General features: G+C 35.5%; 2 protein-coding genes across 4 annotated transcripts; both read left to right on the top strand.

Moving 5' to 3' along the window:
- Window positions 1-402: 402 nt before the first annotated feature.
- LOC140817218 (uncharacterized) lies at window positions 403-5,040 on the top strand. 2 transcript variants are annotated; one of them, XM_073176862.1, is made up of 6 exons: window positions 403-523; window positions 809-1,461; window positions 1,571-3,075; window positions 3,312-3,467; window positions 3,609-3,786; window positions 3,860-5,040. In XM_073176862.1, exons 3-6 carry the CDS (start codon window positions 2,578-2,580, stop codon window positions 4,744-4,746), a joined length of 1,719 nt encoding a protein of 572 aa, XP_073032963.1. In that variant the 5' UTR covers window positions 403-523; window positions 809-1,461; window positions 1,571-2,577; the 3' UTR covers window positions 4,747-5,040. The 2 variants fall into 2 exon arrangements, with proteins under 2 accessions (XP_073032963.1, XP_073032964.1); XM_073176863.1 differs by having other exon boundaries at window positions 3,609-3,759.
- Window positions 5,041-6,848: 1,808 nt separating this feature from the next.
- LOC140816624 (peroxidase 5-like) lies at window positions 6,849-8,575 on the top strand. 2 transcript variants are annotated; one of them, XM_073176001.1, is made up of 4 exons: window positions 6,849-7,223; window positions 7,444-7,638; window positions 7,761-7,926; window positions 8,001-8,575. In XM_073176001.1, exons 1-4 carry the CDS (start codon window positions 7,008-7,010, stop codon window positions 8,414-8,416), a joined length of 993 nt encoding a protein of 330 aa, XP_073032102.1. In that variant the 5' UTR covers window positions 6,849-7,007; the 3' UTR covers window positions 8,417-8,575. The 2 variants fall into 2 exon arrangements, with proteins under 2 accessions (XP_073032102.1, XP_073032103.1); XM_073176002.1 differs by lacking the exon at window positions 6,849-7,223 and adding an exon at window positions 7,230-7,277.
- Window positions 8,576-20,346: the final 11,771 nt, after the last annotated feature.

A 20,346-nucleotide genomic window follows, 5' to 3' on the forward strand; every position in this document is an offset into this window, starting at 1 on the left:
AGGTAAAAGTAATTGAAGCGGGTTATAATACCTTTGAATTAGTGTTCTATAATTTGACTGATCCACCAAATATGCTTAGTCTCAATCGGGTGAGAATTATAAGGTACCAAAATGTTAAACATTTGGTGGAATTGACTATTCATAGCCATTGGGCATATATTTGAGCTAGCAAATAATACATCAAACAATATCATTGAAATAAAACTCCATATAAATATATCTATTTTTTCCTATTAAACATGAGTGATAATAATTGTTAAATTATTATTATTTCTATTGGGATCGGTACTCGTAACCATTTAGCTTAAGCTGATTATTGTCGTTTTTTGATAATGTTATTTTAACGAAGGTCTAAGAAATATATATGTACTACTTGAAGGACTATTTGCTAATATATTATTTTCACCTACCGAATAGAAGCCCCAGCTCTGAAGGCATCGCTACGCTACGTTTTGCAACCACTCCCTTATTGAAGAAACACGATTTCGCTGAGAGAGAGAAATCTCCTGAATTTCTTTCTCAGGTTTTTTCCCCTTCAATTTCTCCCTTAATTTTTTTATTGATATCGTTATTCCTGTTGTTCAGTCATCTCAGTAATCGATGTTTATTTGGGATTGTTGTTTAATTAATCGAAACTAGTGTGTGTTAGTTCTGCTGACTATCTTTCTCTGATTGGTTTTTAAGCAATTGTTTAATTAGGATTTATCTGACCTAATTTTCACAAAGATTTTCCTGTTTATTGGAATCAGTGTGCCACCAGTCATCATTTTCATGTGAATTTGTTTGTTTGTTTTTTTTTTGTTTCCAGTTTTTGGAATTCATATCCAGAAATGATGGGTTTTGGGTCTTTGGGCGAAGGATCAGGAGAAAATTGTTCATCTTCCATCTCAAATTTGTCAGCTCTAGCACCCCCTTTTACTGTTGATAGATTGAATTTGAACCCTATTCTCAGTTCAAACCCTGTTTTAAATTACTCAGAATTGTCTTATGCTGTTGAACCCTATAGTCATACTAGCCAATATGCCAGCCCTTCAGCACCTAGACATGAGCTGGATATCCATCCCACCGAAACAACAAGCATGCCATTAAATGATTACCAAATTTCAGACTCAATATATCTTGGTTCGTCTGGTATCCATTGGTCTGACAGTGCATTTGTTTATGGTGGTGGAGTGAAGCCTTATTATTCTCCTAGTGTCCCTCCTATGATTGGTGAAGGAAGCACCATCAACGAGTATGATGGGCAAAGTAGCAATGCGAAATCTCCTTCTGGACTTTCCGCATCATCCCAATTTGGTTATAATCAGAGCTTGTTTGATTTGGAGTATGGACCTCGATGGGCTGATAATGTTGGGTTCAATGATGGTATGCTGGTCAAAACAGTAGGACTTGGCGGAGATTTCTCTTCGAAGAATGTTAGTGTCGGTGGTTCACATAGTTACAAAATTCAAGCAACCCAAGGTATGCATTTTACGTTCAACCGAATGTGTTTTCTCTCTTTATGTGTGTTTTTGAATATGAACGTGGATGTCTATGGATGTAATATGAGTTTCTTTGCTGTATAATTCAGGAATATATGACATTTCATTCGGCCAAAAATCTCAAGAAGTTTCTGGTATTCATTGCGGAAATTTGAACAGAGTTTCTGACAATGAAGTGCGTCGTGGACAGCTCGCTCTGGGAATTGGAAGATAAGCCAATTCTTCAGCAAAATGCCGACCTGCTTCCCTATGATTGTATTAAACCATGTATTTCAGTATCCGGTTCTATCTTTCCGGAATCATATTCTTTAGGCCGATCCTGTGAAATGTACCAGAACGTCTCTAACTTTCAGAACTTGTGCGGTCCATATGAAAATTATGTTTTGCCTTTTGATCCTTCCTTCCCTAGTTCTGTATCAATTATGAGACCTTCCTCTGCAGTGGTTAGTAGGCCGCCACCTTCTGTTAGTGATTTTTTGGGAAAAGATGTTACTTCTTATGGAACCACTCATACTGATAATGTTGCGGTTGTAGATTTTGAGAAGTCCGGTCCCTCAAAGAGAAAAGATTCTAGCCCGATTCCAAGCTATTATTTAAAAGAGAATTTCCTTTTACCTGCTTCAGGGAAAGAATTCGCTGGTCCTATGCAATCTAAGGATAATTTTCCTCGTGAATTCAAAGCCAGAATTGGATCTCAATTACCAGATATAAATGTTTCAAGCGGCTTTTCAAGTGTCTTGTGATAGCAATCAAGTAGTGTACTACTGCCTTGGATTCTTCAGGTTTTGTTGATCGTCGCAACCCATCTGTGGATTCACCCTGTTGGAAAGGAGCACCTTCATTATTTTCTGCATCTGACGTTGGATCTAAAGACTCTCTTAAAAAGAATTTGGATCAATGTTACGATCAAAATCTCCGCTCTTTGTATGATTCTGCAAGAGCTTTTTGTAAAAGGGGTGGTGAAGGCAGCAATAATGATGACAATAGCTGTGGAAGAAATAGTGGGTACTCTTTAGAAGGTACCCTTACTGCCAATTCCTTGAACAGAGAACAAAAATTATCAGATGGTGCAAAAGCCTTTGTTGGGACCTTGACTATGATGAGCAGTGATGGAATTCAGATGAGCGATCAACCTATTTTCCAGAATAATGAACCTAGCCAACCAAGGAACTCTGTGAGCAGTTTTGATGTGAAATTTTTAGACACAAAGCATCTGAATGTTGAAGATGATGTTGGACTGACTCTCAATGACGTCTCTGAAGGTGGCTCAGTGGCAGTTTGTGCAGCAGAGAAGGTTCTAGCTTCACCTTCTTCTCAAGAAGCTGGATATGAGTGTGCAAAACCATTACGAGATACAAAATTTGATGTTCAGACAATGATAAAGACGACACACAATCTTTCAGAGTTGCTTCTGTGTCACCTTTCACATGATGCATGTTCTGCCCTTGAAGAAAAAAATATGGAGGTTATCAAGAGTATAATTAGCAATCTCAATGCCTGCATGAGAACTAATATTGACCAGGGAACTAATGAGCCTAAATTAAAGAAGTGTGTCCGAGATACGTCAGCCATCATTGAGGAGTCTCATAGTGTGGTAATCCATTGTCATTTATGAACTTGCTAAACTGTCCAGAGAGATTCAATTTTCCTTCAGGATTCATTCTTATACACTCTTTTTATTCTCATTCTAATTTTCTCCACTGCATGGGTTTTACTAGCATCTGTATTTTCTCCTGAATATCGAAATTCATGTTTTAGGTCTTTGATCATATGATCTAAAAAATATCTTGTTGCTTGGATAATTAATCATATTATGATGTTTTTCTTCAGGATAAGATTTCTGACGGGCCCTCTACGACAAATGAAACATTTAACTCTCATTTCCAGCCTGATTTTATACATATGGGTGAAGGGAAGACAAATGAATCACTAGTTTTTTCACCATTGAGGGGAGAAGGTATAAAAAGAAATGATGATACGACCAAGGTATTGCTATTTGTTACAAATTTTGGGTTTGAAAATATAATTTGTATCAAGTCACTGCTGCAAATAGGAAGGAGAAGGAAATCCTGTGTGCAATTGGATTGTTAAATATGTTCTAATTTAGTTATGGGTTCCGGATTGCAGGCTATAAAAAAAATCCTTGAAGAGAATTTTCACTGCTATGAAGGAATTTCCTCACAAGCACTTCTCTTTAAGAGCTTGTGGCTCGAGGCAGAAGCTAATCTATGCTCCATCGGTTATAAAGCTCGCTTTGACCAAATGAAGATTGAGATGGGTAAAATTGAAGCCAACACTTTAAAAGGTTACATTTACATTCTGATTGAATTTTTGCTACCTTTTTGCTTTCTATCAATCTTGGCTTTTCATTTTCTCAGAAAGTGAAGATGTTGCAGTAATGATGTCAAAAATTCGATCTATGCCTGATCCAAACACAGATTCCAAGCTGACTCCCAACACTCATGGCGGAACTAGTCCGAGTTCAGCCTTAAAGAATTCTTTCAATTCTAGCACGACGGAGAATGTTGACGATGTCGAGGCTTCCATCATGGCCAGATCCAAAATCTTGAAATCTCTTGGTGATAACATTGAATCGATAAATTTGGAAAAAGAACAACAATCGGAGATGGGTGACTGTGAGCATGCGGGATCCATCATGGAGAGATTCAATATCTTGAAATCTCGAAAATCTCGAGAAAATGACCTGTCATATACTAATATAGGAAAGGGGCAACAACTTAAAATGGCCAACTGTGATGATTTAGAACCCGTCCTGGTGAGTTCAAATGCCATGAAACCACGAGAGGACAGCCTCACATCGACTAATAAAGAAGAGGAACCGCACACTGAGAATGTAAACGATGAGCATGCTGAATCCGTCATGGCCAGATTCAATATCTTGCAGTCTCGAGCGGCCAGCTCAAGAATCTATGTACAAGAGGAACAACAGGTTGATTTTGAGTTTTTTGGTAAGAAAAACGTTGCAGCAGTCAAGAATGCTCAATCAGAAGCTGAAGTCTTCTACTTGTCTCCAAAACCCCAACAAACTGGAAGTCTCAGTGAACACGAATTTGGATCAAAGTTAGATGATTGTGGATACGGCTCTCCGAAAGAACTTCATTTCTCTGTGCCCGATGATCCAATGATGCGTTCATTCAACAATGGAAAGATGATGAATCAATGGTACAGTAGGCTACCTGATAGCAGCTTATCTTCAGATTGGGAACATGTAAAGAAAGATGATTTCGCATGGAAAAACTTCTAATAGTCTGTTTCGGCCTTTCGTAATCCTTCGAAGCATGATACTCTCTGTTGTGAAATGTAATGACAGTGATTTTGAATGGAGGAACTCGTACATTTAGTTAGGACCAGTGGAGCTTCCAAGTGGGTTGCATGAAATCTCTCCTTTCTTTGGGTTTTAAGCACTAATGGCATTAAACAAATGTTATGTATTAAAAAGAGTTTTAAGATTTTCTATGCAATGTGTATAAAGAGTTCTTGCAGATATGCAAACTTGTTCATCGTCGGTATGCGCACTGATTGATAAGCTAGCTGTTTCGGAAGTTGATGTTATTTACAGTTGACTCATTAAGTCGAGTGCGAGTATTATATCAAATACGGCTAAAATTGTCTACTTCTATTTGTTAGGTTCACATCTCAGGATAATTAAAACATTTGACCCTGTTTCAATTATTTTCACCAAAATTCTTTAACATTTTAATGTAATTCGAGTCTATATTTGGTTATAAATTTTGATATCGTTGATATGAATGATATCATGGCAGTTAGCTATCGGATATTTTCCTAAACTTTCATCGAATCATCGAATTATTTTATATTTTTCTCTCTCCTTCTCTTCTATTATTGTACTCGAATCATATGATTTTTCTTATTTAGTTGTGATGTCATTTCCCTACTTTGGTGTCCTTAATTTGAGTTTCATGAATATGTAAATTAAGAAAGTAGAATAGAAAACTCGAAAAAAAAAATTGGAGGAAAAAACCGGCGCTCCAAAAGCTGTTTGGGAAGTGCCCAGACAGCAGGGGACGCGCTAGAGCACCCGGTCTACTGCTCGGATTTTCCGGGGGACCCACGTTTCTTGTAAAAAAAAAAAGGTGAATCCCACCCTCGAGGGCCCCTACACAGAGTCCGCCCAAGCCCCGGCGTGAAGGGACCCACGTTTCTTGTTTTATGAATATTTGTATGATTTTTCGATTTTTTCTGGTACCATTTCATCCGAATGATTTCTTTTTATGGTTCTCATCAGTTTAATGGATTAAGAAAACCATATGATTGAAACATCACGTCGTTTTAGTTTAACATCATTTTATGAAATGTCTTCTTCACATGTCAGTTGTCACATTTCTGAAGATATTTGCATTCATCGTATGTTTGCATTTCTTATTTATTTTAAAGGAGACTTTTATACAATTTCTGTTTATTAAATTTGTGATTTGTAATGTGGCTATCACAAGTTGAAATTCATTGTATTTTGAGAGACGATTACCATATCCCGTGAGTATCTTGTACGAGACAAATCTCCTTAAGGATAAAAAGTTCTCTCTTACATCTACTTCAAATTTGTTAACATAATTTTATGAGTTTTGTTATCTTCAGGTTGCAGATCTGATAAAAGTGTTCTAAAAAAAATCCATACCCACACATTTGGCAAAATTATAATCTCGATTCAATATTAAACAAAAAACATATATAATTTATGTAATCAGCTTATTGAAATATTTTACACAAATCACTCTACATTCGGTTGACAATTTCAAGTTTTGCACTAATTTAGCTAATAAAAACAATTAAGGAGCAAACTTGAATATGTTTAATTCTTATAACCTCACTTATAGCAACTTTTTTTTTTTGTATTATAATCTCATGATCAAAAAATTTGGACCGTTTTCTTTATTGTGACGGAAAAGTTCTAAAATGATTTATACTATATATATAAACTTTTGACCATCTGAGTGTTGACATTGAATACGTCAAAAGTCATCACTCCTTGGGAAAATCGGATTTGGCAAATTTCCAGAACCATTTTTTTTTAAAAAAATGGCCTCCTACTGTATCTGCGTTCTCTCACAGAATCCGCTTTGCTACTGACCCTGGAAAAAAATGGCAACATCAGGCCCACTTGACTCACTATAACTAAGCACATATATTATCTACTCCAACTAATTTTGTATTATAATGCACCCAAAAGTCAATAGAAATGGATTTACTTTGTCCTGTTCTTGCATGAAAACTACGTTTTAGGACTAATATACATGTATATAGTAATTTATTAGCCATGATTAACGCGTAACAACGCACGTTCAAACTTAATCCAGTTGACATATTCCGTCTTTTCTTATATCCTAACAAGTTAAAACGACATTTACAGTATATTTCCGTGTCATTCTGCACCAAATATGGTACTCGATGCATGAATAGTTGTCCATATTGCTGCCTATAAACAAGCTTCCTTGTATAATGCTATAAACAATCAAAAGAAAAAGAAACTGATCGATTTTAAGCAAAATGATTGGTACAAAACAAGTAATATTTTCTGGGTTTTTGGTTATATTTTGTCTTTACAATGTCGGAACAGAAGCTCAGCTTCAAGTGGGGTTTTATCGGTTTTCGTGTCCCTCGGCTGAGCGCATTGTAAAGGAGGAAGTTCTGAATGCTTTCATTCAGAATAATGGAGTGGCTGCTGGCCTTGTTAGAATGCATTTCCATGATTGTTTCGTGAGGGTAAATTTCAATTCCTACTTATTCCAAATGCTGCGTAACGTGACATTAATGAAAGTAAATCATGTTTTTTTGTATCAAAGCCTTGCAATGCAGTTTGCTTTATATATATTTTCATTAACTTCGCGTCGAATATTGAAAACCATTCAAGAACTTACTAATGGATCGGAAGTCAAGAAACCATATAAGGTATTCATGCATGTTTGGTTTATACTTTGTGTAGGGATGTGATGGATCAGTTCTCATAGACACCGTCAACCCGTCCAGCCCTGCAGAGAAGGACTCGCCACCAAATAATCCGAGCCTTCGAGGTTTTGAAGTGATCGACAATGCGAAGGCCAGACTAGAAGCCGTTTGTGCACGCAAAGTCTCATGTGCAGATATACTCGCTTTTGCAGCTAGAGACAGTGTAGAGATAGTAAGAAATGGACACCATTTCTCCAGTTTCTTCCGAATTGAGTTTTTAGTATTATTATTTGAATCAACAAAATCCATGATTTCTTCCTGAAACTGCATGCTATTTTCTCGTTTTCGCTGCAGACCAGAGGACTCGGATACGAGGTCCCTGCAGGTAGAAAGGATGGTAGAGTGTCTTTATCTTCTGAGGCACTGGCAAACTTGCCACCTCCTACATCCAATGTGAATCAACTCACACAAGCATTTGCAAACAAGGGTTTAACTCAAGAAGAAATGGTCACCCTTTCTGGTAATTTTTTTTTAACTACTCCTCTACTCTTTTTGTCTGTAGATACCAGTAATTAACTCACAGTGTATATATAGGTTCACACACGATAGGCAGGTCTCATTGCGCATCGTTTAGCAACAGGCTCTACAACTTCAACTCGACTACTAGCCAAGATCCGACCTTGGATCCCAATTATGCAAACCAGTTGAAGGCAGCATGCCCACAAGGCAGCACAAATCCGAATCTGGTGGTGCCTATGGACCCGCCCAGCCCGGCTACGAGTGACGTGAGCTACTATAGAGGAGTTCTGAGTAATCGAGGCCTGTTCACCTCTGATCAAACCTTGTTGACGAACCAACAAACATTATCCCAAGTGATCCAGAATTCTCAAAATTTGTTCGGTTGGCATATAAAATTTTCTAATGCAATGGTGAAGATGGGGAAGATTGGTGTGTTGACCGGTAATAACACGGGTGAGATTCGTGTAAACTGTCGGGAGATCAACAGCTGAAAAGAAGCAAATGGACTTGAACTCTGAAGAATCTTTGAAGTTGACTCTTTTTGTCTTCTTGTTTTCTCCAATTAATTTCGAGATAATTGTGGAGTACTAAATTCAGGTTCTTGCCGAAGAATATTTTGTAATAAATACACCAAGGGTATGTCTGTGTTATTATTTTCAAAGCCACTTTATAATTATTATCCGAAATATTTTTAATTTGGTCAGTGTTGAAAATAAAAATTTACGGTGAAAAATAAAATTTCAAACTCACAAAATATATTAAACTACACACTTTATAAAATTTTCTCCACTCAATTGTATATTTACTTCACAAACTGAGAGACCTATTTATAGAATCTCTTTGAAAATAATCCAAAAATAATTACATCAATACATACATCATCACATACTAATTTTCAATATTTTCAACTCTTGTTTTAAACACTCCCCTTTTTGACGATGACCATGATACAATGATTGACTTCATTACATAACTTTATATTGTCTCGTTAAAAATCTTAATAGGAAAAATCTATTGGAATAAAACCATAGTAAAGAAAAATAGTGCAATCACGTAAACTCCCCATCATGTTAACATGAACGATTCTTCACAAACTTCATAGATTGAGCATCCCAAGGTTACATATATGCTTTCTAAATATTGTAGTAGGAAGTGCCTTTGTGAAGAGATCTGATGAGTTTTCACTTGATTGAATGAAACGATATCAATATCTTTATTTTTCTCAAGCTCCAGGGTGAATGCGAAGAACTTAGGGAGAATATGTTTAGTTATATCGTTTTTATGTAATGTAAGGCCCGAGAAATTTATCCTGTCAATCCGAAATGATTTGGCAATGATTATTATCATTTTTTGGTGATAATTGACATGAGTATAGACGGAACGGATCGGACTGGGAAAGAAGAAAGAAAATCAAAAGAGGTGCAAAGAGAAGTCCCCGCGCACATGCGCGACATTTATGGGCGCACATGCGCGAGGAAGACAGAACCATGCGCGCACATGTGCGACTTGAATGCACGCACATGCGCGGAACGTACAGAATGATCGGCGCATATGCGCGACGTAGATGGCGCACATGCGCGGGTTGGGCAGAATGATCGGCGCATATGCGCGAGCCAACTGCTGGTTGAACTACCGGCGCATATGCGCGACTTTGTGCGCGCATATGCGCGCAACGTGCAGAACATGCACAACGCCACTTGCCTCCTACCTAAGGAACATGTATATATATATATATATATATATATATATATATATATATATATATATATATACCTACATGCAAATCCATCAGAATGAAGGAAAGAAAGAGCCGAGTGAAGCTCCAAGTTTCGTACGAAGAATCGTGAGTTACGTGAAATTCGCCCGTCTGATTTTGAATCCGATTACAGGACTGAATTTCTATCAACGCAGGCTACAACTGGACGTAAGTTTTATTACGTTTCGAGATGATTCGAATTTATGATATTGTCAGAATTGAATACGAATCAGATATGATGTTTCTGCTACAGTAGGCATTGTATAATTGAAGTCAGATTAAAGAATAGACTGTTTATGAAATTGTTACGAATTTCATAGTTGATTTAGTTGAGAGTCTATATCAGAGTTGTGTTATTATTCAGATTATGAATTGTACTGATACTGATTATGAATTTTGATATTATATCGGTGATGTTGAAATTGACGGGATTATTGAGACTGTATTGTTATGCCGTCGAAACATCAGTAGATTGATATTGATCAGATTAAATATTGATTGAGATTGTATTATTATGTCGTTGACAGTGATCAGATTTTGTATTGATCAGAACAGATTTTGAACTGAGATATATACTGATATTGTAATTATACGATTGTCATTGCCAGACTGGGTATGGATAGATCAGAATACAAGACTTCGTCTTCGTCAGACCGGGAAGACAAAGGTATAAATAAATGTTGATTCGGGATTGCACAACTCGAGTTAGGTTTGACTTGAGTTTCCCTAAATCACATACTTTATTTTATTGCATTCATATTTGCAAATTATCAGATTGATATGTTTAGCTTATTGAATTATAGCAGAGCAAGATTTTGAGTCTAGGACAGATCAGCATAGCTAGGGCAGAACCGCCGAGTCTTTGTCAGAACCGCGAAGACTCTAAACTTACGGTGTATCGATGAGCTTAGATGTAGATCGACGTCTATTGTAGACATTCGATACATCACACCAAAGTCTAAATTAGATCGAGATCCCTAGATTAGAATGAGAGATGAGTCGAGTCTTAGATATTGAGACTAGAATTTGATTTACAGACCCGTATTAATTTATGTTTCGTAGATTACGATTCATGTTTTATTTACAGACTGGTATTGATACATGTTGTTTGATTATGCTACATGTGACAAGATATAATTCATGCTTTTATGTTAATTCAGTTAACTACATGTATACATTATTTATACTGTGATTTATTCTCACCGGAGTTATCGGCTGTTGTCTTGTTTTGTATGTGTGCATGACAACATGTGGGACAAGATCGGGGTCAAGAGGATGATGAGAGATCGAGATTAGAGTGGTGATTCCGGACATGGATGTAGACTTGGTTTAATACTTGAAAATTAGTAGTTGAACCTTAGACAAGTTTGAATAATTATTGTACATTATTGAACTGTTATACAGAGATGTATATTAGTTACATTCCATTACGTTCCGCTCTTACATTTTAAAAAGAAAAATTTTTAGACCCTGTTTATCTTAATTGATAATTAAATCCCAAAGATGATTAAGATGATGATTAGCGTCCGGGTCCCCACAACAGGTGGTATCAGAGCGAGAGATCCTTTAGGCTGATATAGAAGAGAATGAGCGGGGTAGATTGAGTTTTCTTTCCTTGCATGTGATTGCTAGCATGAGATTTATTTTAATGTTGATTGACATTGTGTATGCTAGCATGAGATTATGTTTTACTGCTTTAAAATACATGTTATCTAATTATCTGATTTGAATTGGTAATATGTATTATTGAGTATGAATCGGATTTGATTCTCGATCAGCAGTAAGATGATCAGAGAAATATTGGAACAGATTTGTAGTATTTGGGTACTAATGTTTTCATAAGCAGATATACCTCCACGGAGAATTCCAGAAAGGGGTAGTACTTCGACTGAACAGATAGATGTATCAGAAACTTAGATGGAAATACAGTTGAAAGAGTTTCAGTTATTGCAGCCGCCGATTCTGAGTGGTATCGAGACGTCTGAAAATTGTGAGAACTGGTTTGATGACATAGAAATACTGTTCGATTTACTTGGTTGTACAGATGAACAGAAAGTTAAAATGGTGCCTAACCAGTTACGAGAAGCCGCCAGGAGTTGGTGGATTACAAGTAAAAGAATGTTAGAACAGAGAGGTACAGTGAATTCGTGGGAAATATTCAGAACTGAATTTTATCGAAGATTTTTCTCAGTTTCGTACCGAGAGGACAAGAAAGCAGAGTTTGAGAATTTGAGACAAGGCCAACTGAATATTGAAGAATATGTTGCTAAATTCTCTACTCTACTGCGTTTTGCTCCTCATGTAGTTGGGAATGATGAAGCTGTAGCGGATCAGTTCATCAGAGGATTGAATTCGGAGATAGTTGCATTGATGAATATACAGCGACCTTACCATTTTGCTGATGCCTTGAGTAGAGCGAAGAGAGCGGAGGCGAGTCTGATTAGACAATTATAAAGGGTGTGTGCGATGCAACCCCAGACACAGCAATCCCCTCTCCGAATTGATCGCGGCAGCACGAGTGGAAAGCAAGATTTGCTGAAAGCTCGAAAGAAGCCATTCAAGAAGTTAGGGAGTGGTTCCTCTAGCTCCAGTAGTTCCAGCCCAAGTTATACTGGAGTTTATTGCAGAACTTGCGGAGGAAGACATTCCACAGAGCAATGCCAGGGAGTGACTGGTAATTGTAGTATCTGCCGACATCCGGGACACTTTGTTAGAGTTTGTCCCCAGAGAGATTCCCGAAGATTTCACGGATCAGGACCATCTGGTGGTAGTGACCGAGGAACAGACCCAAGAGTCACTTGATGATATAGTGGCATGTACTGTTCTTTTATGATTATATTGCATATGTATTGATATATACTAATGCATTCCCTATGATTATCGTTGCATGAGTTGCATTGAGATATGTTGTATCTGTTTGTACTGTAGTATTGATTCCCTTACTTTTTGGGAAAGAAAGATTGATATCAGAGATTTCTGTAAACTATTGTATACTACAGTAAGATGAGAATGAGGTCGAGTTAGATTATGATGTACTTGTGTTTTCTGATTTGACTGCATTATTGATATTAATATGCTGCACAAGTACAGAACTATTATAAATTCCTTTCAAGAGAATATAAGATTCAGACTAGATATGGCTGATGAGTAGAGATTTCACGGTAAGAATTCTAGATTTAGAATTCCTTTGATATCTGTGTGTTGTCTATGACTCGATTGATACAGAAAGGAGCAGATGACATCCTTATTTATTCAGTAGACGTACTGAAATTGAGTCTAGCATTGGCAGATTTGCCAATGATGTACGAGTTGGCTGATGATTTTCCAGATAAGATTTCAGATTTGCTTTATATCAGAAAGATAGATTTCAGAATTGAATTGAGATCAGGTACTGTTTATTTTATTAAAATTCAGTACAGAATGATATTGAATGTTCAGAATGATACAGAGTAAGTTAAAAGAATTGAAAGATCAGTAGAAGATTACTGGCCAAGAGTTACATCTGATTTAGTGCTTCTCTTGGAAATGCTTCAGTTCTGTTTATATATTGATAAATCCTGTGTTCAGAGGTATTCTGATGATTTATTCTAATTATATCTATGATATGTTGATATATTTGCAGCATCTGATTGATTGAATCGAATATCTGAAGATTGTATTGAATACTCCGAGAACTGTGATTATTGTATACAGAAATTATTTAGATATGAATTCTACTTGAAACATATTGTATTGAGAGTATGCGATATCAGAAGTTAGTATACCGATTGATTTGACACAGTTGAGATCATGATTAGTGACTGAAAATAATACCAATATCAGAAAGATCAGAAATATCAGAAATTTCAGAAATGTCAGAAATTTATTTTTGGTCTGAGTTGGCAGATTATCTTATACAATTGCTGTTTGTATCTGCTTGAGTATTGTTATTGTTCTAAAACAGTATTTGAGACAGCTTGTATTGTTTGAGGGCATATTATATTTGCAGATGATACATAGCAGTTGATCAGAACAACGTGAAGACGTGATTGATTAGTCAGGATTGACAATATTGCCAGAAATTGCCGTTTTATGAGTTTGCTGAACTCACTAGATCAGTATAGATTATTGATATTGTGAATCTGATGTGATTGTACCGTTATTCTGAGTCAGTGTTTGATACAGATTATTCAAACCAAATCAGAGCTGAATTCGAGAATTACGGCAATTCAGAGATTTAACCAGAATGTTCAGAACTTAATTTCGATAATCAAAGCAGAGTATCAATCAGAGTGACATATATGTGATTTTTACTGTATGAGAATGATTATCTTGTGATGTCAAATGTTTCAGAATTGTACAACAGAATTTGATATCGATAGTCAAAACCGAATACAAGGTTGGTATTTTCTTTAATTTATATTATTAACTGATTTGTTTGTACCAAATGGTTCGAATCTAAAGTGACAGATAGTGTCATAAAAGCACAGTAGTGAATTCAGTTTTCAGTTGGTGACTGTGAATGTATAATATTCGGACAGACAGCTTTGACATAGACAAATTAAATCAGTTATGATAGAATTATACTGAAATGTTGACAGAATTTGTACTGATATGTCTGAATTGTCAATAAATGAAGACAGAAAGATCGAAATAAGAAGATTTATTACAGAATTTGTATATTTCTGACTAGACATGGAGAGTATATTTCGATGAATTTCGTAATGAGACCATTACAATACTTTTCAGATTATGATATGATATGATTGTGATTGACAGATTGTTCAATATATATCTATTAGTTTGTACTAGATAACGTACAAACATGACCAAATGACACAGATTGATGTCAGAGAAGTGGTTAGAGTAATCAGAATACCGAAGTAGGGTATATCAGATTGTGAATTCGCTTGAGTTTGTACTTGGGGCAGAATATACCACAAACTTCTTCACATGCTATCCAGATCTGAGAGATTATTTATAGAACTGTAGTGCTGGATGCTAGCCCTAATTGATATGACCAAGAAAATGTAGCTAATTCAGAAAAGAATGAAGATAGCTCAGACCAGATAGACTTAATATGCCAACGTCGGATGGTGACGATTGGTATTCGAGGCTGAAGATTTAATATATCCTTGAATGGGATGAACAGATTTGATAACAGCTGATAGTAGTGATTTGTTATGAGCTGTGATTTGGAATATACGGATGTTGTATAGCCAGTATTGCGAGATTGATTTTGTCAGAGCTATTTGGAGAAATAGAATCTGATATAAGATTGAGATTTCAGAATAGATTCATTGAGATGAGTTTCTGATTTAAACTCTGTATACATTCTTCCGATATATCTGAATTGATTACTTACGAGTTCGAGGACGAACTCAGATCTAAGAGGGGGAGAAATGTAAGGCCCGAGAAATTTATCCTGTCAATCCGAAATGATTTGGCGATGATTATTATCATTTATTAGTGATAATTGACATGAGTATAGACGGAACGGATCGGACTTGGGAAAGACGAAAGAAAATAAAAAAAAGGTCAAAAGAGAAGTCCCCGCGCACATGCGCAACATTTATGGGCGCACATGCGCGAGGAAGACAGAACCATGCGCGCACATGTGCGACTTAATTGCGTGCACATGCGCGGAACGTCCAGAATGATCGGCTCTTATGCGCGACGTAGATGGTGCACATGCGCGGGTTGGGCAGAATTATCGGCGCATATGCGCGAGCCAACAAAAGATGCTGGTTGAACTACCGGCGCATATGCGCGACTTTGTGCGCGCATATGCGCGCAACGTGCAGAACATGCACAACGCCACTTGCCTCCTACCTAAGGAACGTGTATATATATATATACCTACATGCAAATCCATCAGAATGAAGGAAAGAAAGAGCCGAGTGAAGCTCCAAGTTTCGTACGAAGAATCGTGAGTTACGTGAAATTCGCCCGTCTGATTTTGAATCCGATTACAGTACTGAATTTCTATCAACGCAGGCTACAACTGGACGTAAGTTTTATTACGTTTCGAGATGATTCGAATTTATGATATTGTCAGAATTGAATACGAATCAGATATGATGTTTCTGCTACAGTAGGCATTGTATAATTGAAGTCAGATTAAAGAATAGACTGTTTATGAAATTGTTACGAATTTCAGAGTTGATTTAGTTGAGATTCTATATCAGAGTTGTGTTATTATTCAGATTATGAATTGTACTGATACTGATTATGAATTCTGATATTATATCGGTGATGTTGAAATTGACGGGATTATTGAGACTGTATTATTATGCCGTCGAAACATCAGTAGATTGATATTGATCAGATTCAGTATTGATTGAGATTGTATTATTATGTCGTTGACAGTGATCAGATTTTGTATTGATCAGAACAGATTTTGAACTGAGATATATACTGTTATTGTAATTATACGATTGTCATTGCCAGACTGGGTATGGACAGATCAGAATACAAGACTTCGTCTTCAGTCAGACCGGGAAGACAAAAGTATAAATAAATGTTGATTCGGGATTGCACAACTCGAGTTAGGTTTGACTTGAGTTTCCCTAAATCACATACTTTATTTTATTGCATTCATATTTGCAAATTATCAGATTGATATGTTTAGCTTATTGAATTATAGCAGAGTAAGAGTTTGAGTCTAGGACAGATCAGCCTAGCTAGGGCAGAACCGCCGAGTCTTTGTCAGAACCGCGAAGAATCTAGAATTACGGTGTATCGATGAGCTTAGATGTAGATCGATGTTTATTGTAGACATTCGATACAGCATACCAAAGTCTAAATTAGATCGAGATCCCTAGATTAGAATGAGAGATGAGTCGAGTCTTAGATATTGAGACTAGAATTTGATTTACAGATCCGTATTAATTTATGTTTCGTAGATTACGATTCATGTTTTATTTACAGACTGGTATTGATACATGTTGTTTGATTATGCTACATGTGACAAGATATAATTCATGCTTTTATGTTAATTCAGTTAACTGCATGTATACATTATTTATACTGGGATTTATTCTGACCGAAGTTATCCGGCTGTTGTCTTGTTTTGTATGTGTGCATGACAACATGTAGGACAAGATCGTGGTCAAGAGGATGATGAGAGATCGAGATTAGAGTGGTGATTCCGGACTTGGATGTAGACTTGGTTTAATACTTGAAAATTAGTAGTTGAACCTTAGACAAGTTTGAATAATTATTGTACATTATTGAACTGTTATACAGAGATGTATATTAGTTACATTCCATTACGTTCCGCACTTACATTTTAAAAAGAAAAATATTTAGACCCTGTTTATCTTAATTGATAATTAAATCCCAAAGATGATTAAGATGATGATTAGCGTCAGGGTCCCCACAGTATCCTTCTTTCATTTGAGTAACACATGCAGCCCGCATGAGATTTGGATATGTTGGGTCATTGATTTTAGCCACACACATTCACGACTTAATTCATGTAGTACAATAATATTGGGGTGATTTGATGAAGTTGTTACGAGTATTTGTTTCTGTGAACGCCAAGAAATTGCATTGCCTCCATGAGTAATACACATCTGGTTTGGGAATGTGCCTTGTGTGGATCAGATAAGTACTCAACATCAGCATAACCAATTATACTTTGATTGGTATCTTTTGAATACAAAATTCTCAAGTCTGTCGTTCCTCGTAGATAACGGAATATATGTTTAATTCCATTCCAGTGTATTTTTGTTGGATATGTGCTAAATCTTGCCAATAAATTTACAGCAAAAGATATATCAGGTCTTGTACAATTTGCAAGATATATAAGGACACTAATAACACTTAGATATGATACTTCTGGACCAAGAATAAATTCATCATCTTCACGTGGATGAAATTAATCTTTTTCTATATTTAATGATCTAACATCCATTGAGTACTTGAAGGATTTGATTTATCTATATTAAAACATTTAAGAATTTTTTCTATATAATTTGACTGGCGACCAATTATTCCACATTCTTTTTGTTCAACTTGCACACTCAAACAATTCTTTGTTTTTCCAAGGTCTTTTATTTCAAATTCTTCCTTTAAGTACAACACAACTTCTTGAATTTCCTTATTTGTTCCAATGATGTATAAATCATCAACATATACAACAATAATTACGTATCCGGATGTTGTCTTCTTAATGAAAACGCAATGACATATCGAATTGTTTACATATCTATTTTTCATTAAGATTTCACTTGGTAACCCATTTAATGATCTTTGCAACTTAACATAATAGCATTCTTTTGGTTTTTAACTTTGTCGGGAGACTACGTTTCTTCATAATCAATTCCAAGCATTTGAGAAAACTCTTGTGCAACAAGTCGAGCTTTATATATTACAATTTCATTTGTCTCATTTCGCTTTCGAATACAAACTTATTTGTATCCAACAGGTTTTACACCTTCAGGTGTAAGGATTAAATGTCCAAAAACGTTACATTTATTTAGCGAATCCAATTCAACCTGGATGGCGTCTTTCCATTTTATCCAGTCCTGTTGATTTTTACATTCACAAAAAGGTTTTGGTTCATGATCTTCATTGTGATTTATGATGTCAAATGCCACATTGTAAAAAAATATCTCATCAATTTCTTTTATATCTTTTCGGTTCCATATTTTTTTGTATTAATATAATTGATAAAGATTTCACGATTCTCGTCAGTTTGTGGTTCTAACAGAAAATTTTCATCATCGTATGTTTCTGCCGGAATAACATTCTCTATTTTGTGATCATCGTGTTTCTCTGTGCATTTTTTTTTGAGGATTTCTATCCTTGGAACCGATTGACATTTCACGCTTTAATCGTTTTATGACATAATGAGTGTTTTCAATTTGTTTCTTTGGAATTTCAATTCGAGTAGGAGCATTTACATCATGTATATATGATTTAATTACCTCTTTTGTATCTACAAATGTATCTGATATTTGATTTGCTATATTTTGTAAGTGCACAATTAGTTGTACATCTTTTTTACATCGTTTAGTTCTTGGATCCAGATGTAACAATGATGATACATACCATGTAATTTTTCTTTTTGATATGTTTCTTTTCTCCCCTTAACATTGAGAAAGATTTCTTCATTAAAATGACAACCAACAAAACGTGTTGTAAACACGTCGCATGTCTGAGGCTCAAGATATCGAATGATTGATGGGCTATCATAACTGATATAAATTCCGATATTTCTTTGAGGTCCAATTTTTGTTCGTCGAGGCTGTGCAATATGCATATACACCATACATCCAAAAATTTCAGATGAGAAATGTCTAGTTCTTTACCAAATGTAAGCTGTAATGAGGAGTATTTATGATATGCATGCACTTGGTCTGATGCGAATTAATAATGCAGCAGCATGTAAAATTGCATGTCCCCATATAGAAATAGAGAGTTTTGTTTTCATAATCATTGGTCTAGAAATCAGTTGTAGACGTTTAATCAATGATTCAGCTAATCCATGTCGTGTATGTACATGAGCAACATGATGCTCAACAGTGATTCCCATTCACATACAATAATTATTGAAAGTTTGGAAAGTAAATTCACCAATATTATAAAGTCTAATTTCTTGATTGTATAATCGAAAAATTGATTCCGCAATTTATTTGAACATGTAATCTTGCAAATGCCACATTCCAAGTTGATAATAAACATACATGTGACAATCTGATGGAGACACCGATTAATACCATAAAATATCTAAATGGTCCACATGGTAGATGAATTGGCCCACAAATATCACCCTTAATACGTTCGAGAAATAAGGGTGATTCGGTTTGGATTTTAGCTGGTGATGGTCTTATAATAGGTTTTTCAAGAGAACATGATTTACATTGAAACTTATTATTTTGAAAGATCTTCTGGTCTTTCCGTGGACGACCATATGTATTTTCTATAATTCTTCGCATAATTATTGAATCTGGATGTCATAATTGATCATGGCAATTAATTAATATTAAAGAATTATCAACTATCATGTTTGATTTAATTGGACTTATATGTGCATAATACAATTCAATAGAGAGAATTGGCAAAATTTTCAACTATATATTTCTTTCCTGATTTATATGTGGTAAGAAACATATATTTCTCATTTCATTCATTTATTATCTGAGTATCATACCCATGAGAATATATGTCATTAAAACTCAACAAATTTCTTTTCGATTGTGGTGAATACAAATCATCATTTATCAGAAATTTTGTATCATTAGGTAACAAAAAATGTGCTTTATCACAACCTTTAATCAAGTCTACAGGACTTGATATTGTATTCACCATTGTTTTTGTTGGTTTTAGTTCCAAAAAATATCTTTTATCTCAGAGAATAGTGTGTGTTATACCACTATCAGGTATGCAAACTTTCATGAGATTAGTTCCTTGTAGCATTTTCCATATTTAAACTTCAAAAAAAAAATTGTAATGAAAAAAATACTAACAATACATATGTAATTTATTGAAAAGTATAAAAAAAATCATAATTATGCAATCAAACATTATTGTATGAGTACATGAAAAATAAAATATTTACATTTCTATTCCACCAGTAGATTGATCATTTTAAGAGAAATCATTAAGAAAATCCGCAGCATCAGAATGAGTTGAATCACTTAAATGGTCACCGCGTTCAGTGAAGTTGGTCTCTTTTTC

This window comes from Primulina eburnea, chromosome 16 (assembly GCF_022965805.1).
Source record: "Primulina eburnea isolate SZY01 chromosome 16, ASM2296580v1, whole genome shotgun sequence".
Lineage (NCBI taxonomy): Eukaryota > Viridiplantae > Streptophyta > Magnoliopsida > Lamiales > Gesneriaceae > Primulina > Primulina eburnea.